General features: G+C 37.5%; 1 protein-coding gene across 1 annotated transcript; it reads left to right on the forward strand.

Moving 5' to 3' along the window:
• Positions 1–5: 5 nt before the first annotated feature.
• LOC309410709 (serine/threonine-protein phosphatase 4 regulatory subunit 1-like) lies at positions 6–23845 on the forward strand (the record flags this gene model as incomplete). The annotated part of the gene is made up of 20 exons (XM_082007154.1): positions 6–12; positions 145–189; positions 6605–6737; positions 7089–7195; positions 7784–7926; positions 8430–8576; positions 10915–11022; positions 12194–12259; positions 12853–13011; positions 13528–13721; positions 14078–14514; positions 16384–16616; positions 17654–17746; positions 18272–18457; positions 18744–18905; positions 19536–19636; positions 20811–20931; positions 21657–21791; positions 22557–22698; positions 23691–23845. The coding sequence occupies 20 exons, from the start codon at positions 6–8 to the stop codon at positions 23843–23845; spliced, it is 2874 nt and encodes a 957-aa protein (XP_081863280.1).
• Between the last annotated feature and the right edge of the window lie 1253 nt (positions 23846–25098).

Raw genomic sequence — 25098 nt, forward strand, 5'->3', positions numbered from 1 at the left:
CCAAGATGGCTGGTAAGTGGGGCCGGCCAGCCGGCAGGCGGACGGACGGGGGTGCTGGGGCGGCTTTCTCGGGGCTGCCACCGTCCTCGCCGCAGCCTCTGCGAAACCAACCCCCCGGTATCTCTCTTCTGTTTTTGTTTGTAGGGATCCCTTTGTATTTTGTGGATTTGCAGGATGACTTAGATGATTGTGAGTAACTGTTTTTATTTTTCTGCTCCCTGTTTAGGCCCTTCCCCGCTCTCCCACCCTGGGGTCCTTCTGTCGCTCTCTCTCTCCCCCCCCCACCCCCGTGTTTTGATCCAGGTTAGGGTGAAGGGAGGATTTTGAGGCTGTTTGTACTGGTAGCTGAAGGCTTATAAGGCGTCAGGGCTCAGGAGTTAGGAGCGTGTTTGTGTGTCCGCAGGAGCGCGGCGCTGACAGGGGAAGCGGGCTCGCTCCCTCCCTCATCTGCGGGCCCTCGCCTCACCTGGCGTGGCTCGTAAGCCTTGAAGCGCTGGCCGACGGGTCGAGCCCCTGGAAGCGGGGTTTTGGGGGGCAGCCGCCGTCCGGCGGGCGGGAGGCAGGTCTGGGGCGGAGTCTGGAAACCGGCCTTCCGAAAGACCATCCTCGCTGCTTCGAATGGCCGCTGAAGAGTTGGATTCCGTGTAAACAGCAACTCCGACAATGGCCCGCTCTGGGAGAGAAAAGCGGGTCCGGCCGGCGGTGGGTTAGGGGATTAGCTCCGCTGTTGTCAGTGGAAATTAGCCTAGCGTGGCCTCAGGATTTCCGAGCTGCGGCAGCTGAAAGGAGCGCGAGGTGTAAGCGCTGTGGGGGCTGCTAAGGGTCCGTGCGTTTCGCTGTTCCCGCATCCCTGCGGTACAGGTGCTTCGCGGGACGGGGCTGCGGTGGCTGCGTGCGCGCCTCGGAAGCGGGAGCGAAACATAAACCGCTCTTGTACTCTAGCTGGCTAATGGAAGCTAGCGGCTTTAGGTTAAATACCGTGTCGTGGATCCTAGACCGGGCAACAGTTCCACCTCAAGCTGGTATAGTCCAGAGTTGTGTTACAGGATTAGCGCTGAACACCTATCAGACAGCTTGAGGTGTTACTTAAGGAGATCAGTCTTTAACCAATAATTACATGAACTTGTGTTGCTTTAGAAAGCAGCTATATGTGCAGGGTGGTTTCATTGGCGCTTTGGATGCTGGGTTGACTTTTCTTTTAAAAAAAAAAAGCAAGCTGTTACTTGAATTTGTTTCTTTTGAGAGACTCTATTTGTTTACCACAAGACCGTTATTGTGTAATAGTACTTGAAAACGTGAAACAGATGGATTCTCCCCAATCTAGCATGAATAAATTAATTTAGGAAGAAGGTGGTCTTCAGGAACACCAGGGGAAATGTTAGCATGCAAGTGAGATCTGAAATATTCCATTGGAAAGGTGCGCAGGGACGTTGTCTCTGTGAGAGGTCGTTCTGTGGGATTTTCTTAGTTGCTGCTCTTAAGTGTTGCTGCTCTCAAATCTTTGAGGTTTCTGCATTTCACTAGTAGGTAGTGGGAAAAAAAGTTGTGTTGTAACATTTCTCTTATAGGGATAAATTGTAACTCTGTAAGTCTTAATGAATTTAAATCTGTAATTAAAAAGCATCCTCCTTTCTTAATACAGTTACCTATCTGAAAAGCTAGAAACCTAAAAAAATGCAGTAAGTGTGGAGTTTCAAGTATGTATTACTTGAAATAAATGTATTCAGTACATAGGGATTCGAAATTTTGGTAATACTGTACGAAGATGCTTAAAAAGAGGTACTAAAGGTTATCGCTTGCTGCGGTAAGTAAATGTAAGAAGTCATCACCTTAGATGACAAAAAGCATGGATGTGTTGAACAGGATTTAAGTGAGAAGGACATCAGCTGATATATTTCAATGTGGTTATGCTGATTTAAAGACTGTTTTGCACTGAGTTCCTCTAGCAGAAGAGCTGTAGCAGTTGTTTCTGTAGCACCTTTTTTAAGAGTTGAAAATACCTTTCTCTGCCCTAATTAAAAAAAAAACCCACAAAAAACCCTGAACAAAACCCTTAATAGTGCTAATGAATGCCTAGCTATTTGAATTGATTGGGTTTTTCTGAATTGTTCCCAGTTCCTGTTCCAGTTTTCTTCTCTCTATTGTAAGAAAAACCCTCCAAACTGGTGTGTCATTTGAGTTCAGTTTGCTGATTGTGTAAGGTGCAAGCAGAGGAAAGACATGCAGACTTCCTGAGGTGTTCTGCTGTGGGTCTTGGCCTTGAACCAGGGGTGACCATCACTAGGAGTTAAAGTATTGTTCAGTCTTTGGCTGTTCTGTTGAAACGGGATTTGACTGGTAAGTGGATTAAGACGTTTGATGCTTATAGGCAAAATTCTAGTTTGAGTCATGAAGTTAAGAAAAATGTTCAGATAAATAAAACTTTGTCATAAGCAATAATTAATAAGCTTTTTATGTCGGTCACTTAAAATTTGTGTAAAAGAAATGATCAATTTCAGGATGAGCATGTAAATAAAGGCATGTGCATTTTAGGGCATTATTGAAATCTTATTATATTCTTTGATTAAGTTCATTAATTTGACAGTGCATGTAGAATTATGGCATTGAAAGCTGTCTTCTATTTGTGTTACAGCAGAGTTCAGGTGTCCCATCTGGACTGAGATACTGTTGTGCTAATCTGATGGCTAGTCTAGCAAAGAGTTCATGGTGCATTTTGGGAAAATCTCACTGAAGTAAATCACTGGAACTGGATTTTCCCGTTCTTAACTAAATTGGTGAAATAATGTTATGCGCATTAAAGATCAACTGCATTGAAACAAATGGAGAGACTGGGGGATTCCTTTGAATTTGGGGAAAAGCTGTAGCAAAATCTACCTAAATTCATCGAGTACAGTTTGAAACTTGTTTTTTGTGAGGTAAGATATTGGATCATCTGGAAAAATAATTAGCTTAATTATGCCCTTTGTACAATAAAGAAAATGTATTTTAAAAATTGTTTTTCTTTCTAAAAACAGTAGGAGAGAAAATGATCTCCTTGAACTCATTAAACCATTGTGCTCTGCACTAGTATTTACTGGTTTATATTGGAAAAAGTGGATAGTGGTACTAGCTAAGGATGTTGAATTATATAGTTAAATCCTCCCACCATGCAGGTGTTGCTCGTAGGCTCTGAGCAGCTTTTGAGTCTAGGTCAAACAAAGGCATGATGAACTCAAGTTCAGCTGTGAATACTGTTGCATTTATTCTTGTTTATAGGTGAGCAGATTTCAAGCTTGCTTGTTTGATATTGTTAGAGGGAGAAATATTGAATGTTTGATTCACCTATGAAAGAACATTGGATAAGAAACACTAGTTAATTGTTTTTCTGTAATTTGCTTTCTAGTACTTTGTTGTATTCTGAAACGTGTAAATAATGGCTTCTTGTTTCATGGAAAAAAAAAATTAAAATTTTTTGAGACAAGATAAAACGGATTCTGCCATGACTGTTCCTTATGTGTACTGAGGATGTGTTGAAAAAATTTCTGGTATTTAACTCTTGATCCTGAGCATAAGTAGTTTGTTCTGTTTTCCCTGTGGTCCTAGAAGCACTAGTGTATGCTAACTTAAATGAATAATAGAACTACTCCAAGTAGTGAAATTAAGCATGTTCATCAAGTTTACAAAATAGTCCCAGGTATAGTATTGTAGTCAAACTTAGAATTGAGATTTACTTAATTGTCATTTGAATTTGAAGTCAGCTGATGAGAGCCTTCATTTTTAAACTGTTTCTTAATTCAACAAGTGGGCATGAGATAAAGTTAATGGTATATTGATTTTTTTTTTACGCTCTAATAAATCTTCCTTTGTATAACAGGTGGCTAGCCTCAAAAATTAGCTAGTGAAAGAATGTCTGATCTGTGTGGATTTTAAAATACATGTATCTTATAACTGCATAGATAGAAGGATGGTCAGAGTTGGGTTTGGTTATGGAGAGTTTCTTGCAGTGTCAGAAATGAATCTGCAATCTTGCATACACTGTATAACTTCCTGCGAGCTTTCAGTGATACAGCAGGTTTCTTTTGAAGCAGCAAATGCTGGATGCTATCTCTTCAGATACTATGCTTAGTGGGAAAGCTAGCCCTAGCTAGAGCTTGTGGACAAATCAGTCCCAGACAGATCTGTGCACTGTAAATTATGTACACTTGTGTGGGTAAATGTTTTGAACCTGACAGAAATAAAAAATATATAAAGATTAGCCACTAGAAATAATAATGACCAGTTGAATGGAAACAAGGGTGTCAGTACAATACATAGTAATTATAAAAAGCCATGAACAATTAGTGTATCTTCTGATCATGTAGCTGTAGGTTCACTTGTAGTACCCGTGTATACATTTGAAACGTGAACATTTGTTCTAATTCCACAGTTTTCTTCTGTTTGAATCCTGTTGAACTTGTTGGTCAGAGCATATTGTCTGCAGGAATTGCAGAATTCAAAATTGCTCTAGTCTTTTAATTCAGCTGGGTTCCTTGGAGACTGTCTGCTTTCTTAAACCACTCTGCTTTTTCCCCTGAAGACCCAAGTATAACATTTTGCTCCAAGTATGTTCAGATGATTTCTTCTTCAAATGAGGTATATTTCTGAGAATGTTTTGGCTCAGGTTAAATAACTGGAAAGCAGAGTTTTCCAATAGAAATAGGAATTCTTCTGTAGGAAAAAAGGTGAGGCTTGGTACCCCTTGGTAACAGAAGATTTTTTAATATAAAAAGTGATTTATAGTGGATATTAATGTAATTTAGAGCCAGAGTTCATTGTGCTGGGTCTCAGATTAAGGGATTCTTTAGGGAAGAGTGATTGTAATATAAAACTGGTCAGGTAACAGTGAGGGTAGAGCTGAAACTTAGTTATCCTGATTAAAGTACAGCCACTTCAATCCTGAAGAAATTGTTACATCAGAGATTGTCAAATTACATATACACAGGATTTAACATGCTGGCAGTTTCAGAGTGCATTATGAAATAATACAGACTTTCCTTTAAGATGTGCAAAAGCTTTATACTGGTTGGAATGACATATCGGGAAGGACTGTAATATTTATTTTTATTAAACCATAATACTGAAGATAGGGATTATATAGTACTTTTCATACGCATTTCATAGTCTTCAAAGTGTGTCAGTGGGACAGTATTCCTGTTCTTCCCATTTTACCAATGGGGGAAACTGGTGCTACAAAGGAAACTAGGCCTGGTTTGCTTTTAGGTATTTAGTCAAAGCTTTGCTCTTTTTGTAATATGGAGGCACCATGTGAGTTCCACTGCCTGAAGACAGGAGGTCTCTGTCTGTAGAGCCATCATTTGGAGTGCCTAGATTATAGCCTCATAGGCACAGTTTTAAACATATCCTATTTGGCTTGTCATTGTGCTTTCAAGTTATTACCAGTTTTGTGCTTTCTTTACTGATTTAGATGCTTAATATTGTGTCCTGCCCAATTTGGTTTGCTGTCTTCAGTGGTTGTCACTCTCAGCACATATGCTGGTTTGAGAGTCTACTACTTGCATATGAGAAGCAGTATTGGCTCAATTTGCATGTAGTTAAGTATGATCACAGTTGATATATTATTTATGTGAACGAATAAGTCTAGGAGTGCTTGGTTGGAAAAGTTGTAAACCAAGAGCAGGAATATCAGCTACTCCAGTGCAACTGTTTCTGTGGATTTGGTTGCTGTACGTGTTTGGTATCCATTGCCGAAATGCGAGAATTTGCATTGTAGGCAGATTATTTCACTGGCGTTTTTTTAAGGATGAAGGATTAAAAAAAAAAAAAAATTGACATCAGTTATCCTATTCACAGTCTTACTTTTTGCCTGTAATTTGTAGTCAAGTGCATGTTACTGGATTAGGTCACTGTAAGACTTGGTGGGGCAAATTTTAACAGTTGGCATGGTAATATTTGGTTAGAAGTCTCAAGCTGCAAATAAAAAAAGATTTAGAGAAGAGTAGGTTTGCATGGGAAAGTCTCTGTAGTTGATAGGTCTGCGGTAGAAAGCTCCCAGTATGTTCACAAGTAAGGTAGAGTTGAAGTTTTTCCCAAAGCTACGAGTCTGATTTAAATGCATGGGACCCAGTAAGTACAGTGAGAAAAATGTACCTTGGTAACTTTGAAACAGACCCAAGCATTTGCTCATTTAAAGCAGTAACAGTTTGGGATCGTCTGTCATTGTTAAAATTTCAGTTTCTTTTCATAGAGCTGATTTTCCTTTTGAACGTTTCTGTCAGTTTGTGGTGTGCAATTTTGTCAGCTGAGCCCTCTTAACTCATAGTGCATGTGGTTAGTCCACTCAAATTGCAAAGTAAAATGTGTTAAAAGCCAAGGATTTATGATAGCTGAAATGAATTAAATTTCAAAGCTTGAATTTACAGGTCTATATGCAAGTGTTGCTCTTGACTTCATTAGGTACAACTTAAAATTTTTTTTTTTAACCTGTTTCCAGTGATGTACGGATACTTTTCCTTTGAAGAGTAGCTCTAAAAAGAAATAGAGTTATTTGCATAGTGTATTTTATACCGTAACATCTCTTGCTGACTCTTGGATTTATTTTTTTTGGTTACTCTTCTTGTCTTTCAAGTTGGATTTGAAGATTATGGACCAGACTGTGATAGCATGAGGATAACAGCATTCTTGGATATTCCTGGACAGGATAATTTAACTCCACTGGCTCGTCTAGAAAAATATGCCTTCAGTGATAACATATTTAACAGGTAAGAGTACAACAGCTACACATTGTGGTAACTGAGTCTGAGAGCATTGTGGATGTTAAGGTGTTGCTACTTTTGTTGTTATTCTCCTAAGCACATGCCTGATACTATTTCTGTTTGAATAACTTTTCCATGAAGTGAGGTTTGCATTCTTGGTTATCTGAATAAGATCCCTTGGCTACATCTTTGTTTTGTTGGGACATGGAGAAACTGTATAATTGGTATGCCTGAATGTTCGGAGAAGAGCTTGATCTTTTTTGAGGTGTGCATTTACGTTTGATAAGTTCCACTTGCATCCCATCTACATGTTGCTGGTGGGGTATTAAGGTAATTAATATGTTGTTCACTCCACAGGCAAATTATTGCCAGAGGTCTTTTGGATGTCTTTCGAGATTTCAGTAGTAATGAAGAAGACTTCCTGACTGTAATGGAAATAGTGGTCAGGCTTTCTGAAGATGCAGGTTTGAAAGTTTGGTTTTTAATTTTTGTAACTTATTTTACATAAGCTGCAATATAGAAAGCAATAACTTCTGATTTTGAGAAGGCAATGAGTGAACTAAAGAAACTAAATCGTCTAACAGCAATATCTGTCAGTAAAAATTAGATTTTTTTTTTTTCCTGTTTTTGTAGCATTTTCTATGATAGGTGTATAAATGAAAGGCTCTTATGTAGTATCAAGCCTGAAATAATATTTTTCAAGGAATTCATTACTTCTGCACATGTGGTATATGTGGCACAGAACAGTTGTGCGTTTTAATACTTCATGTGCACACATTTGGAGTGGTTGGGTTTTCTAGCTAGTGCTCTTATTTTGTCTGATCTACGAGGGAAGTGATCCCAAATCTGGACTGTGATGACGAATGTAAGACTGTTCTGTTTTATTCAGCTTTCCTTTAAGACTGGGCAGTCTCAGTAGTGACATTTCTTATGTTTTGAGTATTTTAATTTTCCTCTGTTGTGAAAACATTAAACAACCCTCCCTACTTCTTTCTTAAGATACTTGATCTTAATTTTGTATTTACTGACGTATTTCTACTTCTTATTACTAGAACCAACTGTACGTACAGAGCTGATGGAACAAATACCTCCTATTGCCATTTTTCTGCAAGAAAGTCGACCAAAATTCCCAACAGCATTTTTTGAGTACCTTATGCCCATAGTAGTAAGATACCTCACAGATGTTAACAATCAGGTAGGAAAACCAGACTACATGAGTTGAATCATTGAAAAATTCTGTGTGGTTCAATGAATTTCAGGCATGAGGAAGAGATAATAGGAAATTCCATGTTGACTGATGTCTAACTTTTATGTAGTGCTTTGTGTTTATTGGTTTCAGCACACTTTGGTAGGGAGGTCTGAATTTTTTTTCTTTTACTTTCCTTAGCAGATAATGGGAAACTTACAGGACTTGCCTAGCATCATATTGACACGGTCTGCTACAGGAGTCACGACTTAAAAGTCCTGTCTTCTACTTCATCTTTTGGCTTCTCAGAATTTGATAAAATGTCATCTAAGGATTATATTAAACTTTAGTATTTATTACTAATTCCTTATGACGTTAAAACTGAGAGTTTTTTCTGTTTTTCTAACTCATACCTGTGTGTTCATTGAAAACATGCCTTTTGTGGTTCTTATATCAGTAAAAGTTGTTTTTACAGTGACATACTTTTTTGTTTTGTTTGTTCGTATTAATAGGTTAGAAAGGCAGGTCAGGAAGCACTGCTTATACTGCTAGAACAAGATCTTGTTGCTCAGAGTGACATTGAAAATAAGGTTTGTCCAATTCTGTTGGACCTCTCTGCTCCTGACAGTGATGACGAGTACAAGGTGGAAGCTGTGAATGTAAGTGAATTTGGAAGAAATCTTAAATCTTTACCTTTTTTTTTGTTTTTAATCACCTTTGTTCTCTATCTTTTAGCACTGTTGCTGTAAAGCTCTTTTAGAATGTGACAACGTTGTGCGAGATTTTCATGAGCACAAAACCCAGAAAATAAAAATTATGCTTGCATTCTTAGTGTCCTGAGCACTTTAATAATTGAATTTAAACTTTCTATACCATTACTATTTCAGTTTGTTTTATTTCTTCTCTATTTGTTAGTCACTCCGTTGTGAATTGAGAACCCGCTTGTTGAAATACAGTTGAAGCTTCAGTGCGCTAAGCTGTTAAGCCTTGAATCTGTAGGTTTAGTCATTTGTACTGTTGAGCACCATTGAAACTGTGAATTTTGAGAGAATTTGAACAGGGTCAGAACTTGATGCACCATACTGAGAGGTTAAAAAAGTTCTTAACTGAATTCAAGAAGCAAGCAAGATTGTCCTGAGTACTGTTGTACTGAGTACTATTTATTAATGCCTTTGGCTAAGTGGAGAGGTACTTTGGGTGAGCTTTTTCTAGGTCCTGTACCTTTTGTGTGATGAAGAATTCTGGGCTTCTGTGTCAATGAGGTACTTGAGTCTTTTTGAAATAATGATTCTTAAGAATTGAGCTATATAGTACAGCAATTGGGAACAAGACTGTTATCATATGCTTAAAAAATAAAGTATCATATCTTCAAACTCAGTAGAAATTATTTTCCCAAAATGATGAGGGGCTTTGTCCTGTAGATGACTGATCTGTTGAGTGTTAACAAGAACTACTACTCCTTTTCATTTATAACAGTAATTAAGATGAGGTCCAGGAATAGTGCTGACATGAACTAAAATAAGCAATCAAACCCTTTGTGTTTATTCATTAACATATTTCATTTTTACTCTGAATTTTTGAAAAGATCAGGTTTATACTTCAGGATGCTAAATGATTGTCAAAATGGTAGCCAAATAACAAGAATTAAAACAAGGCTGCCAAGACACAACTGCATTTTAAAGTTAAGATTGCTGTGTTCCTCAACAGTTTCTTTATATTTGCGCTACTAGGTTTCACAGTAATGTTGTAAAAGTATGAACAATGACCTGATCTTAATTCTTATGCATTTTGGGGGGAAAAAAAATTTCCTCTTCACTTTCAAGAAATCTGTTGACTCCACAGAAAAATGCTGGTGTGTAATTACATTTCAGCATGGATATCTGACACTTGATTTGTAAAATAGTTCTACCAGCTAGATTTTCCTCTTCCTTGTTGTAGAGTTGGGTATTGCTTAGGAGGTTTTACAGGGTGACATCTGAGCACCAGACGCCTTTTATGAGGTTGAAAATTTGTGGGAAAGTCCTTGAATGGTGTCTTCCTTGGTTTTTATTTAGCATTCTATTATGAAGGATGATGTTTCTATTAATAAACCTTTTTTGTGTGGAGGTAGATAAAACAATTTTTGAAAAACAAAAATAGAAAGATGAGTACTGTTAGTCTGACAGCACTTGTGTAAGTGTTAAACTCCTGGTGCTGCAGGCAGAACAATTTAATAGAAAGGTGCATGTTGCAAATACAAGAATTACAGCAAGTTATCCCAGAAAGTGAGCTGAAAGCAAAAATACAACCCAAAGCACCTGATTTTCACAGAAGCATGGTTTGTGATGGTAGTTGAAACGGACAGTTCCTCAGTGAAAGCTAAATTAGTGACCACGTTACTAACTTTAATTACGCTGTGATGTTAACTTCTAAATTTCTGAGGATGATTCCTGTGAAGTATTAGCTGACATATATAGCTAGTTTGTTTTACTCTCCCTTTTCTCGCCTGTTGTATGGCAAATGTTTATTTTATTATGTTGTCTGAGCCTATAAAGAGCTGGGACTGTGCTTTTTTAAGTATCTGAACAGTCCTGTTAAAGCCAAGGGGCTTGATTGCATGCTTAAGCTTGAGATATTTTTAATATGCTTAAAGGTTGTGATTCTGTATGCTGGCTAATTCAATGGAACTTTTGTCTTCTCTGTACAAAGTATCAGTGTATGCAACATTGTAAAGCACCTTGAAAATGCAATTATTAAAAGTCTAACGTGATAAGACAATGAATTATTTGCAGAAATTTTACGTTAAGGTGCAGAGGTGTAGAATGATTTTTAAATAAAAACTATAGTTGTGCTTCACATAAAGCAGGTGTATGAAAATATAATAATGTGTAGCAGTTAAATCTATTTGATGGCAGTTGCTCTCTTGCTTTCAGAGGTAACTTTTAGGAGGAATACTTGACCATACTTACAAGCTTTAAATTTTATTTTCCTTACATATATCCCCTTCTTGATTTTTAGATAATCTGTAAAATGGCTTCTATGTTGAGCAGAACAACAGTTGAGCACATGCTGCTTCCTCGTTTCTGTGAACTGTGCAGTGATGGGAAATTGTTTCAAGTCCGAAAGGTTGGTATGTTTTCAACCCTAAACCACTTAAAAATTAATTTGTATGTTGCTGTTCAAATGCCTGCCTGAAAAATTTAGTCATAACTTTAGCTGATGAACTTTTAAAACTGCTCTTTCAGACTCTTTCACTTACTGGCATGGTTATGGTTTCTGTAGTTCAGTAAAGGAAACAGATAACAGTTCCTGGTGAATAGCTTTCATGTAGCAATTAAACTGATCTTGCACATTTTATAGTTTTGCGCAACCTTTTTTTTTTTTTAAACCTCTGTACTTGGTTATAGCATGCAAACAAGTTACCTGATCTCTGCCATCTTATTTCAAAACAAGAAATTCAGAAGTAATAGATACTTAAGACATCCTTCCTTTAAAAAAAAAAAAAAAAAAAAAAAAATCTGGTGTTATTGGAAGGAGAAATCCCAAAAGAGTAAGACTTCTTTTGTACTCGACCATAAATTAAAATAAAACTTGCAGCATAAGCAGTCTTAAAATACTTGAATAGACTTAAGGGTCATGTAGAGCTTCAGCTTAGTCCTCAACAGAAGCGGCACTCCTTGCGATTTGAGCTGAATTATAGCCTTCTAAATAAGCATACAGGGTGAATAAACAGTGTATTAACACAGTCCTATCTTTAATTGATTTCAGACTTCGGTATCATCTTTTTCCAACATGAGAGAATGTCCCTTTTGCCTTCATTATAGCATTTGTAATGTACTGTAAAGGGCACGAACTTGAGACCTTGATTAAACTTTTGCTTCAGCAAAGTACTTAAGCCAGCCTCAGCCATAGCAAAGATAGTTCTGTCAGTACACCTAAGTCCTGACCCTCGTATCATATTTTAGTGTGCTTTGGTTTTGACAGCTGCTGTTCAAAGTAATCTAAACCTTCAAGTAGGCTTATTGTCCCTTTTAGTGATTACTGAAGTAGATTATGCTCTTCATGTAGACACCTTTATTACTATTGATTTCAAAGGCATGTGGCTTATGGAAGCTTGCTCTAATGAGTCTTTGTTTAGGATGAGTTAATATTACAGGATGTAGTTACATGGCTGAAATTTGAATAGTCAAACATGTGCAGTTGTTACATAGGATAAATAATGCATGGTGAAGTTGATAATGAAACTAATGCACTTGAAAAAACCAGAATGTTATTAATGACTTTTTTTATTGCTTAGATTTGTGCTGCTAATTTTGGTGACATTTGTAATGCAGTTGGGCAAGAAGCCACAGAAAGATTGCTGGTATGTAAAAACCAAAATCCATTTACAAGACTTGTATTTCTCAGTTCAATAACAAGTTCTTTTATTGTCTTCTCTGGAAATTAATGTGCATGCTTTTTTTTTTAAATTGATTTGTCTAAGACTTTGATTGCAATTATATAGCAAAACTGGCAATGAATAGAAATGCAATGTTCTTGTTTGGCAAAACATTTTTAAAAATTTAATTGACAGCATATATATATATACACACATGTGTGCACGCACACATGCACTTTCTTTAGAATTACTGACTTTTTTTCCCTGAACTAGATGATCAGTCATGTTACAATTTCAGGCAAAATAGCCCATTAATAATTCTTTCTATTCTTTCCTAGTGCGTATAGCTATACATAAAATAGTTACACATGAAATCTTAATGAAATGAGAGACAGATAGTTTTTCCAATTTCTTCAGTTAATATGTTTTTAACCTCTCCCTGTTTCTTCTATTCTTCACTTAATGATAACTCAAGAGAGAATAAAATGTCTCCAGCTTTCAAGCAAATACATTGATAGTAAGTTGCTGCAGTCTTTGTTTAGTCTTTCATTAGTCTTGCTTTTGCTTATTTTTGGCAGATTCCCAAGTTCTTTGAACTCTGTTCTGATAGCGTTTGGGGAATGAGAAAAGCTTGTGCTGAATGCTTTATGGCAGTGTCTTACACCACATCCCCAGAAGTTCGCAGAAGCAAACTATCCCCGCTGTTCATCAGTCTTATTAGTGACACTTGCAGATGGGTAAGTAACTCTGTAATTGATGCATCTTCCCAGGCAGTCCATAGGCAAATAATGGGCGAGTCAGAAGTGTGCTGTAAAAGTTCTCTAAACTAAATTTGCTGCAATTAGAGCCTAATCTACTAAAATCTCATCTCCTGTAATAAGATAGTCCTATTTTTCCTCTCTCTTACTACTTACATTTCTTTCAGTAGGTTTTTTTATAAGTATAAACACTTTTCTGAGAATAGGTTGCTTGTGTTAAAGGTATTAGTTGAAGTGGACAGTAATGTCCTTCCATTTTATAACATGTAAAATATTTCCTTACTATGATTGTAAATACATGCTTAATATTCTAACACCCTTTTCTTAGGTGTCACTTAATTGGTAACTGATAAGCGTTTATATTTGGTATTAAATGAAGCTATTGTAGTAAGAACCAATTGGTTCTTACAAAAAAATTGAACCAAATTTTTATTTTTCAGCATTAACTTTGTGGGAGTTGCATGAATCCTGACTGTTGTCTTTATACTATTACAGGTGCGTCAGGCTGCTTTTCAGTCTCTTGGCCCGTTTATTTCTACCTTTGCAAACCCTTCAAATGCTGGTCTTTACATTCGAGAAGATGGGACACTGAGTATCCGACCATCAACACAAGATGTGAAATCCAATTCCTGTCAGCCAAGCAACAATATAACTTTAATGTCCTCCAGCACAAATGCTACCTTTTTCAGGTAAAATCATGGGAAAGATGTGGTGTAGTGGAAGGGAGAAGAAAGAAGATAATTCTTTTTGTTGCTCTTTGGGGCTAAAAATCTCAACTTGAGAACATAGTTCCAGAAAAAGTATGAAGAGTGAGATGACGCATGTGTCTTTGAGTGTAGCCACTTTATTGAAAAATTCACTTTGACTTCACAGGAGGGTAAAGGGAAAACTGGTGAAGTAAGGCATGGTGGTAACGTTTTCTCTGCAGAAAGACATAATTTAAGCTTCTGTAGTTGATGCTGTCTTTTACGAAATATTTCGCTGGAAACTATTGTTACAGAGTACTTTAAGTTTTATTTGGATAATGGTGTGTGTCTTTTACCAGTTCAGAACAACCAATGGAAATCAAACCAGAGTCATTGACTGAGGACACTTCAGCTGAAGTTAATACAAAGCTTTCAGTTGAGAACCTAAATAAAGATACACGGGAAGAAAGTTCAGATTGTTGTACCAATCCTGGAGAAGATGCGTCTCGATTGTCTCAGGGTGACAGAGTTGCTGCTGGTGTCACAGAAGTCACTAAGGACAGCAGTTTTCCTGAAATGAACTCAAGGCTACAGTCTGCTGAGGACGTATTTAATACATTTCTGTACTGGCGCCCTCCTCTGCCTGATATAAGTCAGGATCTGGAGTTGCTTCAGTTCAAGACTGAAAAGCACAAAGAAAGCTGCTCTGTGCCATGTAATAACTGTGTTGCTAGTAGTGAAATCAAAAAAGTTCTAGAAAGCTTACAGGAGCACATAGATGATCCAGATGTTCAAGGTGAGACTGTAACTGTAAAATTATGTTTGCTCTGAGCAGGTTTTCTCCTGGCCTTTACAAAACCCTTGACTGTGTTTGAATTGGCTTGGTATTCATAAGGTGATGAGACTTCCTTGAGTAGTAGATTATAGTAGAAAGTTATTCAACAGCCTTTTTTACAAGACCTGCAGTTGGGGAGATGTTCCTAGCTCCTGTTTGCGTGAAATAAATGAGATCAAATTACAAAAGGGAAAAAAGCTTGTTGAAATTTGTTAGAACTGTCTTTAGTTTTAAGTACTGTAAATAAACGTACTGTGGTTTTAGGGACAGAGCTACCTGTTATCAGCTGAATTAATCTAATATTTGAGTGAGAACGGCTGTAATTTCAAGTCATCTTTCCTTTGCATCCCCATACAAACCTGGTAATGAACATACTGAAGTGATAATAGCCAGATAGCCATATGGATGCATATGTGTTTCCTGGGCCAAATCCCTCTTGACAAGCCTGTCACTCATAGTCAACGCAGTTTCTTGTTCCACTAAGTCCCTTGAGTACTTTAGTGATTTAGGTTTTCAACTGTCTGTTTATTCACCCCTTCTGCATGCAAAGTCATATCTGCAGGAACTGCAGCATTGTTTGGATTCCTTGCTGTAGTAGTAGTGAGTAGCAAGCTGACTTGGTAGCATGGCATATTTAGGTGGCTCCCTATGGCCATTTGGAAAGGTACCAGGAAAATAAATTAAAATTAAAAAAACCCCCACAAACATGCAAGAGCCAAAGGCTCAGAAAGAAAGGGAAAGATTTAAGAGGAAGAGGTGACAAAATTGATACTTAAAGCAGTAAAGGAAAAAGTGGAAATTGAAATGAACAAATGAAAGAAAGAAAGTGTAAATGAGTTTTGGAAAGAAAAGGCAGACAGTAAAAGCAAAAGCAAAAGAGCAAAAAACATTATATAAAACTAAGACAAATGGAGAGACTAGCTTGACAGCTGTGCAGTCAGAAATGAGGGGCCTGTGGGGGCATAGGAGAAAACAATGGGGAAGACTTTTGCCCCCCCATTATGGCTGTTGCAGAACAGTCTTGCTTCCTTTCTCAGAATAAGGAGGTGTGGATGTTAGTTTCTGTTTTCGTCCTGCTCCAACTGCTAAACTGCCTGTAATTCCTTCTTTTGCCCTTTTAAGTTGTCTGTTCCCTTTATTACCAACGTATTCTAGTATTCTTCACCTTTAAAATATGCTCTAACATTTCATCTTAAGACAGTACTTGCTGTAGACTTGTGCAGATACAGCTATCGCAGTTTCTGCATTCTGAACTGTTAGGAACTTCCTGTTCTTAGCAGGAATGTAGCATAATGTGCAAATACAACTTGTCCTAACTCTATTGGTGATACAGTGGTAAACCCAACCTTTTGTTTTCTATCTGCTTCTGCAAAACAGTTCAGAGATGGTTTGACTAATTCCCTCCTCTGGATATTTTTATCAGAAGTCTTTCAAATGCACATTGATGCCTTTTCCGGGCAGTCAAAGCAATTAAAGAATATAACAAAAGAATTTGTATTAAAATGTGTGACAGTATGAAGAATGAGAGGTGAGCCAGTATGCTGAGATCCCTCCTTACAGGGGACTATTAGAAATACCCTTTCAGTAGTAGAAAATGGTAGAATAGTTGTGCTGAAAATGTTAATACATCCAAATTATTGCTCTTAATTTATGTGAAGGTTTTGTGGTAGAGTAATGGGCCTTTCCTTTCTAAGACCAGATGTTTGCTAATACACCATTTCTGTGCAGCTCAGGCTGTACTTCTTTTTATCTTTATAGATTTAGCTAATTACAAGCTTAATGCTATAAGTGCAGAAGGGGAGCTAAATAGTCTTCTTTTGCTTTATACAGCTCAGGTCCAAGTGTTGTCTGCTGCTCTCAGAGCTGCTCAGTTTGACTCTGTTGGTGACCTCGAGACCAAAAAAATGGAAGAAAGCAGTAGGAAACTTCAGAGCAAAACCGTTTCAGATGAAACGGCTGTTTCAGATGCTACCTGCAACCAGGTGGAGGAGGACACTCTTTCATCCCCTGCTTCCCAGGATAACATCAGTGACCAGTCTACCACCAGAATACTGAAGAGCACAGTAAGTATGCATTGTGCTCCCTGTCTGAAAGAAATTCTTAGCTGCTGTGTAAGTATTGTGTGTGTTCATGTAGTCCTTGGCATAATTGACCCACTTCTGATCTAGTGCCTTCGAACATCGCGACACCATAACTATCATATGCTACTTATTTTAATTAAAAAAGAAAAAGAAAAGCTATTGAGGGCTATTATTTCTGTTTGCACGCAAATTACCTCAGAGTTAAAATTTTGCAGTAGGTTTTTTCAGATGAAATGTACCAAGTACAGTCTTGCCTCTTTCTTCAGCAAATCTAAAATTAGTCTTTTATATCCAGACAGGAGGCTGAATCAGGTGGTGACACATACACAGTTCCTGGTTGCTATTTCTTGATTGTAATGTACAGATAGGAGTAAAAAGAATTGTTGTTACAGTATTTAATGTTGCTGGAGGTAATTGTAAAACATAAAGAAAAGTTCTGCTTGTCTATGAACAAAAATTGCACATAAAACTTGTACAAACAAAAATATAAAATACAAAATACTGTGTGAAGTTTTGAACTTTGTATGGTTTTGGTCTTTTAAACTTTTTAATTTTTTTGAAGATTTTTGTTGATATTTGTGGAGAGATGTACGCTTCATAATTTGATAGGCTTGGGACGTTTCCAGCAGCATGTTCGAAACTAAGTAAAGCTTTTATCATGGTATTGACTGACTTGGAGTAACTGCTAAGCTGTCTTGTTTAATATAATTTAAATTCATGCCAAGAGTAAAAACTATTTAAGAGTATAGTAAAAGTAACCACCCAAAAGCTGTAGGAATGTTGTGTTTACTGTGTTAAATTAGATTGGTTTTTTTAGAAGTAAATCTAACTAATGTTCCCCTTGTTGCTGCTGTGGTCTTAATAGTGTATGTCTAAGTGTACAACTCAGTCATATAAACACGCTGAATAAGGCTTTGCCGTGTACAAGGCTTTGTCTGTAAAAGGCTTTTTGGTATCTGACTTGTTCTGTAGTGTGATGCTTTGAAATTCATGTCACTAGCTAGTGTGTCCTTTTACAGGACTCTGAAGAACAACACAGAGGAACCAGTGTATTTTTAAAGAAAGAGCAAGAAAATAATCCACCATCTGAAGATGACAAGTCAAAATTACAGGTGATTAAAATAGCATCTAACTGCTTTTAGTGGAGTGCTCGATACAGTTCATATTATCCTTAATACAGTGATAGCTTCTGCAGTTGGTCAGTTGCAGAATGGGAAGAAATGCTGTAGGCATTTGAGGAGAACACCATTTTAAATTGGAAAGTTAGAATTCTGTTGCCTTACTGGTGCCTTACAGGCCATCTATGCAACCAAGCTAGGTGCTGACTATACTGTTTTGTCACTGCATTTACTGTTTGTCTTCAGCAAAGAAAAAATTTTCACTTTGGCTTGATGCAACGTGTTGATAAAGTAATAATGACTGTTCATTGCTGACTGCTTTATACGCCTGAGAGGACAAATAATTATAGGGGTCACTTATGCTTTGTAAAGCTAGCCCACAAAGGGAGCGTCTTGCCACTGTGTTTAGCTGCCAGCTGGTTGGTAGCAAGAAAATACTGTAGCACAACAGATGTATTTTCTTTCTGATCTTAAATTAAAGGAAAGTGTGTGTTGCTGATGTACCGTCTCTATCTATAGGATATCATACCTCAACCTTTATTAGACCAGTACTTGTCAATGACTGACCCAGCTCGAGCCCAGACTGTCGATACTGAAATAGCCAAACACTGTGCGTATAGTCTTCCTGGGGTGGCCTTAACACTGGGTAGGCAGAACTGGCACTGCCTGAAGGATACATACGAGACGCTGGCATCAGATGTACAGGTAAAAAAAAAAATTTTTTTTAATGGTAAATCAGAATTTGAGTAGCTCTTCTGTTCAGTTTGTTGCACGGAATTTATAACATTGTATACTTTCTTATAAGGCTTAAATGTGCACTAAAAATGTAAAATTCAATATTTAAATCACACTTCATAAATATGATTAAAATTTTCTACTGCTGTGTAACTAGCCCTGTTTCTTCTGTGCTCTCGGCCCTCACATAGGTGTGGTTCAAAAGCTTATTTTAGTTATGGTGCCTAATATAGTTCACTTTTTAAACTGTTTGCAGTGGAAGGTACGTCGGACGCTAGCTTTCTCCATACATGAACTAGCAGTTATTCTAGGGGATCAGCTAACAGCTGCTGATCTGGTGCCAATTTTCAATGGATTCTTGAAAGATCTGGATGAAGTCCGTATTGGTGTCCTTAAACATCTGTATGACTTCCTGAAGGTAGGAAAGTATAATTTAATATCTCAAGATAATTTTTTTTTATTCTACTACATTAAGAGAGTTTTCTGAAGAGATGTGCAGGTATCAAAGTCTAATTACATGTTTAGTTTTGTGCAATACTGCCGTTTTGTGTGTGTGTCTATTGCTTTTTTAAGGTTCTTCACTTCTCTTCTGTCTCATATCCCAACAAAATACCAAAACTGAAAACCCTTTGTAAATGTGGTTGTAAAAGCTCCTAGCTGTTGTAAAGGAATTAGTATTTTGTGCAGTCCAGCTGGAAAGTTGGACCATTAGCAATTTGGTTTTGGGGCTGGGAGAGAAAAGAGCAGATCCTGGTGGGCTGCTGCGTAGTAAACACAAATCCTTAGTTTTTGGTTGCTTAGTCTTATGCCCAGAGATGGTGCTTTGACAGGTATATTTGCAAAAGTGATGACTTAATCTGCTTTTTTGGATGTCAATCTTTAGTGTCCAGGCACCTATCTGATTGTGTGCAATTATTATTAAGCATCTTGTGAATGATCACTTGCTGTCACGTAGAGAAATAGACATAGGTGCAAATAAGAATAATACACCAGAGAACTGCAAGTATTGGATTTTAAAATTCTTATAACATTAATGTTTTTCCCCTAGTTACTTCATGCAGACAAAAGGCGAGAGTATCTTTACCAGCTTCAAGAATTTGTGGTGACTGATAACAGCAGGAACTGGAGGTTTCGTTACGAGCTGGCAGAGTATGTAATTTTGTTAACTTCTGATTTTTACTCTACATTACTAACTTGGAAATAATTACATTCAGAAGTTAGTACACCCTAGTTAGGAGCTAAAAGATTGCAACCATTCTTTATTAAGGAACTGAACTTAAAAGCCACTGGCTATTGGGGTTTTTTAAATTTGTTTTTGGAGTTGGGAGAGGGGTTGGCAAGTTGTGTTGTAATCGAGTGTGACTGAAACTTAAATATCTGTGATTATATCAAAATGGAGATCTGGTTTGCTTGCAGCTTATGAAATATAACAGTCTGATAGATACCATTCTGTGATGTTTTGGATTTTTTTATTGTTATTATTATATTGTAAAAATCAGTGAAATGTATGTACAAAGTCATTTTTCTAAGGTGTGTGAAAGAAAAAAAAAATTCTTAAATTAGCTTATTCTTTTGGTATTTCCATATGACTGGGTGTATAATGGAGATAAAGTAACATCCTGCAGTTCTTTTTCTACAAGCCCTGTTGATTGTTGAAGCACCCAAAGAACGTTTGTAGGCGTAGTTTGCAGCTAAAATCTGACCTTCATGTTTATCTCGTTGCTTTATTTGGGCTATTGAGGGTTTACTCTCCCTTTGTAGTTTGGCACAACAAAGTAAATCTCACTCCAGTGCAAGAACGTTGTACAGCAGCTCCCTGACACCTAGTGGAGATTCTTGCTTTGTGGTTGGTTTGTGCACGGCTGCTGGGAACACCCTGCCAGTGGTGTGGCTAGCATGAGTTCTGTGCAGTTCCTAGGTGTACACCTCCTTCGGAAATGCAGATTTCTACACCAAAAAAAAAAATCTTTCATTTGTACTTTGCAAGCCTGTGCAGGATATTGGTTTGAAGTTTGCAAAAAAACTTCTCATTGTACTTCTGTTGTTAGCTTTTGTTATTATTTGGGATAATTTTGGTTCATTAGTACATCTAAATTGGATGAAAGTTTCTCTTGGACTCCTTGATGGATTAAAGCACGTATCTCTTTAATACGTGCATGCGCCTTTTTATAAAGTAAAGGGAAGAACAAACCGTTCAAGTGCTTTGTAATAACCATGGTATTTTCGAGGCTCCAAATGATCCTTCCCTATGTTTAACAGATGGTGTATTGAGAGCAGGTTAGTGTTGCGCTTCCTGGAGTTAATCACTTTCTTTGTGTTTCAGGCAGTTGATCCTGATACTGGAACTCTACAATCCCAATGATGTCTATGATTACTTAAGACACATTGCATTAACTCTCTGCTCCGATAAAGTTTCAGAAGTTCGGTGGATCTCCTTCAAACTGGTAGGGGATTTAGTTCACTTCCTGAGAGGAGGAAAATGATCCTCGAGAGGGCTACCTGAAATCATTCCATTTTTCTTTCAGATGAGTAGGGTGAATACAGATATGTTTTGATAAACGTGGTAAACAATATGGAAAAAAGTGAAATGGAAACTTTTTATTAAATATTTTAGTTCTTAGATTTCCACAGATGTTAAAATTTTTCTGTTGGTTGTATGTGAGTGATAAACGTGTTTACAACTGGATGAAAACCAGGATATAGAAGATTTGGGAGACCTTCCCCCAGTTTGCGGTGGGGCGGGGGTTAATAGTAAGTTACTGATCTTTCCTCAAAGCTGACTGAATTAGTTATGAACTTCATGATAATGCCATCATCCCACAGATGTCCTGGATGAGTAGGAAGATTCCTTCAATTTCTTATTTTTTTTTTCATGGCACCATGGAAAGGGGCATTATTTCAATGGTGGTTTTAATTTCTTTTAATGTTTTTTGTTTCACCTGAACAAACAGCTTTTTTTAAAGCTTATGCTTGCTTTTCTCCAGAATAAGCCCAGTGATTTATTAAATTCTGCAAGCACAGCTGATTACACTGAATACAGTTTTTGGTCTCCGCCTTTGTAGAATTCAAATGAAATTATGCTTTTTTTAACTTTCTATGGGCTACAATATAAGTCTCATCTCTTCTTTCCCTCTCTCCATTTCCCCTTCCCCCTTCCTTTGCTTCACAGGTTGTAGCAATACTACAGAAGTTCTACACAAACAGTGCAAATGCACTGGGATTAAATTTCATTAATGAACTTGTGGTACGGTTTCGTCACTGCTCCAAGTGGGTTGGAAGACAAGCTTTTGCCTTCATTTGTCAGGTTGGAATGTTCTCTCTCTGTTTCTGTTTACTTTGGGACATTTAATTGAGAGCCAGTTTGAGGCTTTAAAGCAATGTGGGCAAAATGGAAATTTGGACTTGATTTTTTTTGTTGTTGTTTTGGTCAATTTTGGGTTCTCTGATTCTGTGGCTTGATTAAAAGACAGTGGCAGAGTTGGTCTGGTGTCAGGATTAGCACACGGCTCTGCAGTTTTGAAGCTGGGGTCCTTGTTTTGTTCTGTGCCTCCAGCAGAAATAGCTGATGCTTGTACTTTCTGGTATCCTGGTAGCAAAGTCAAGAATTAAGTCCTAAACTGAGATGCATTTTGTAATTCTTTGATGTGCTAGGATAAAAGTTCACAAGAGCTCTTCAAACTATCAATGGGTGCTAGATGCCGGGAACTATTTCCCTCTTTATTTCCACTTGTACTCCCCCTCCAAACCAAAAACGCTTACTTCAGTTAGCAATGAGGAGCAAGGGTTGGATGTTGAAAGGCAAGAGAGCAGTAATTCCTAAAATATTGCTGAAAAAGTTATCTGCTCCTGTTGGGTCATCTTCAGATGAATTTTAGAACAGTAAGACATGTTTTTCTAATAGTATTTCAAAGGTTGTGCTTACTTCACCAACATTGTGTGTATTTGTTCAGAGTTAAGCACTGACTTTCTTTAATAGTCAGGCCAAATTAAGGACAAGATGGAAAGGAATGGCAAATGGTGTATTTTTAACATAAATCTTGCTTTCTTGTGTTCTGTGTTTATCCTGTAGGCTGTAGTAGAAGAAGAATGTATGCCTGTCGACCAATTTGTTGAACACTTACTCCCCAGTCTTTTAAGTCTTGCTTCAGATCCTGTGCCAAATGTAAGGGTTCTGCTCGCCAAGGCTCTAAGGCAGACGTTATTGGAGAAAGGTGTGGTCATTAATTTCCTTTGAAAGAATGAAGGTCTCACGAATGCTGCCTTTCCTCTGCCACTGCAGTTCTTAAATTGGCTCAACTGGGAAAAGGCTGTTTGGTTCTGGTTATACTGAAAACAGAATTCTACGTTGTAACCTGGGATACTGCACTTGAATTCAGATTTAGGCATATGGATTTAGGAATGTGTACTGTAGTGGCTTTTTCTGTGTTAGAATATTCGATTGGCATCCCTAAAGGGCCGACACTGGTATCGATAATCTGATACACGTCACGTTTTGTCCGCTAGAGGGCAGTTACGTCATTCGTTAGAGCGCCAAGCACTGCAATGCCCGGCTGTCGCTGCGGGTGGTTATTTCTGGTATCCGAGATGTGTATGGCAAATACATTTTTCTTAAACATCACATTAGGTTATTTTGATATATTTCAAACTTCTATGTTAACGAAGTAGTTGTCTTTGAGGTCCTTCAGATGAAGTGTTACACCCTTTTTTCTGGAATGATTCGCTTGTTCATTTTAGTCTTAAGCTAACATTTGTACTAGGAAAGAATGCAATTTTTTGTGCTGCTACAATTTCCTGTATTACAATTCCTTAAAAACAAATCAATCAGCTGACCTCTATTCAAAGGAAGATGCACAGAAATCTCGTCTCGTATCTGTTTTCAGAATAAAGTATGGAGAATGTTTTATAGTGCATTGTACAGTGGCAGCTTCCTGAGCTTGATTTGACTTGTTGATACATTTCTGTTTAGGGCTCAGCAAAAAGAATTTCTTTTAGAAATACTGAAGTACCTAATAAGATGAGTGGGAAGCAGCATATTTCTTTTTCTGTCAGCTTCCTTAGCTTGCTGTAGTTTCTCGAAGGAGCCTGTAAATTGGATGAGCTACCCCAGATGTTTTTGGCATCCTCTCTATTTCTGCACTACTTGCGCCCTAGGGTTTATTCTTTTGGTTTTGATGAAAATTGTCTTTTTCTCCCCTTATTCTAGCTTATTTTAAAAGCATTGGCAATCCTCATCTAGAAGCTGCGGAAGAGACCATTCTAGCCCTGCAGTCTGACAGAGATCAAGATGTGTCCTTCTTTGCCACCATAAAACTAAGGCAGGGTCACATGGACAATACTAGCATTGAAAAGCAAAACTAATGTGTTCTGCAGTAACCTCTGAACATCAGAAGGGTTATTCACCTTATGTTTGCGGTTAGTATGAATAATGAGGACAAATAAGAAGGTTTTTGTTACCTCCTTGAGCTGGAAGGGGTCTAGAGAAATGTTACGATCTTCATTTCATGACCACGTTTCATCTACAGGTGTGTGTTTCTGTCTAATATGCATGAGTAATTCCTTTTGGTTTTTTCTTTGTAAATGTGGGTGGTAACTCTGATCTCACCTGCAGTTAAGTATGGTGTGTAAAGTCTTATGCCACATTCAGTGTTTCAGTGTAATTGGAATTCATATTTCATTTTTTAACAAAACATTTCCAGTAGTAGAGCAGTCTGCTATAAGCTTAAAATGGTTTCTGAACCTTAAAACCTGATTATAGCAAACATACCTTTCCTCACTTTTACTGTAGTTTTTGTATTGTTTCAAGTATTATATTTTAACTGAAAAAAAGTGTATATTTGTGAATAGTTTTGAATTTTAACAAAAAACGATGAAGAACTTAATTCCTCATCAGTGGAAAAAAGCTCAAAAATCATTTCATTTTATAAAGTAGTTACTCTGCTAGAATTAAGGCATGGTTTATTTTTACTTAATGTGATACTTTTTCAAAGCATAGAGAGCTCAAGATTCCTTGTATGTTGTTGTGACTTCTCTATTAATTTGTTATTTCTGAGCTCTATTGTTACAGGTGTTAACATGTTTGGTTTTGTTACTGCTGGGTCTTGTGGTGGTAGGTAGACTGTAAATTCCCCAAACTGAGCACTACTCATTCTGCCCTAGGAAAGTTCATTTCAGGGATTCGGATCCTGCAGCATGTGCTGTGTCTGTAGAAGGGTATTACAGAACTTTACAGACTTCAGTTTTTGTTTGTTTTGCATACACACCTCATCCTAAGAAACAAAGGGCCTCTAAATTCTGAAAAACCCCAAGTAACAAATGTTCAGGGGAAAGGGATTGATGCAGTTTGCTCCATAACTTCTGTATGGTAGGGCCTGGGGCAAATGACAAATGAAGGTTACTGAGATTCTTAAGCTTAAGGAGGATGTCTTCTGTGTATTTAAACAGTTGTTTTGGAAGAAAGAAAGAATATACAGATAGAATGCAGTTCCATTAAAGTCTGATAGCTTCTGACCAGCTTGAAAAATTGTAAAGCTAATACTGTGGATCCTGTCTTCTGTTGTGTCCCAAATCTGCAGACAAATATGGGGCCTGGGAAAAAAATACAAGTCTTACTT

Source organism: Phaethon aethereus (assembly GCF_964289735.1).
Source record: "Phaethon aethereus genome assembly, chromosome: 16".
Lineage (NCBI taxonomy): Eukaryota > Metazoa > Chordata > Aves > Phaethontiformes > Phaethontidae > Phaethon > Phaethon aethereus.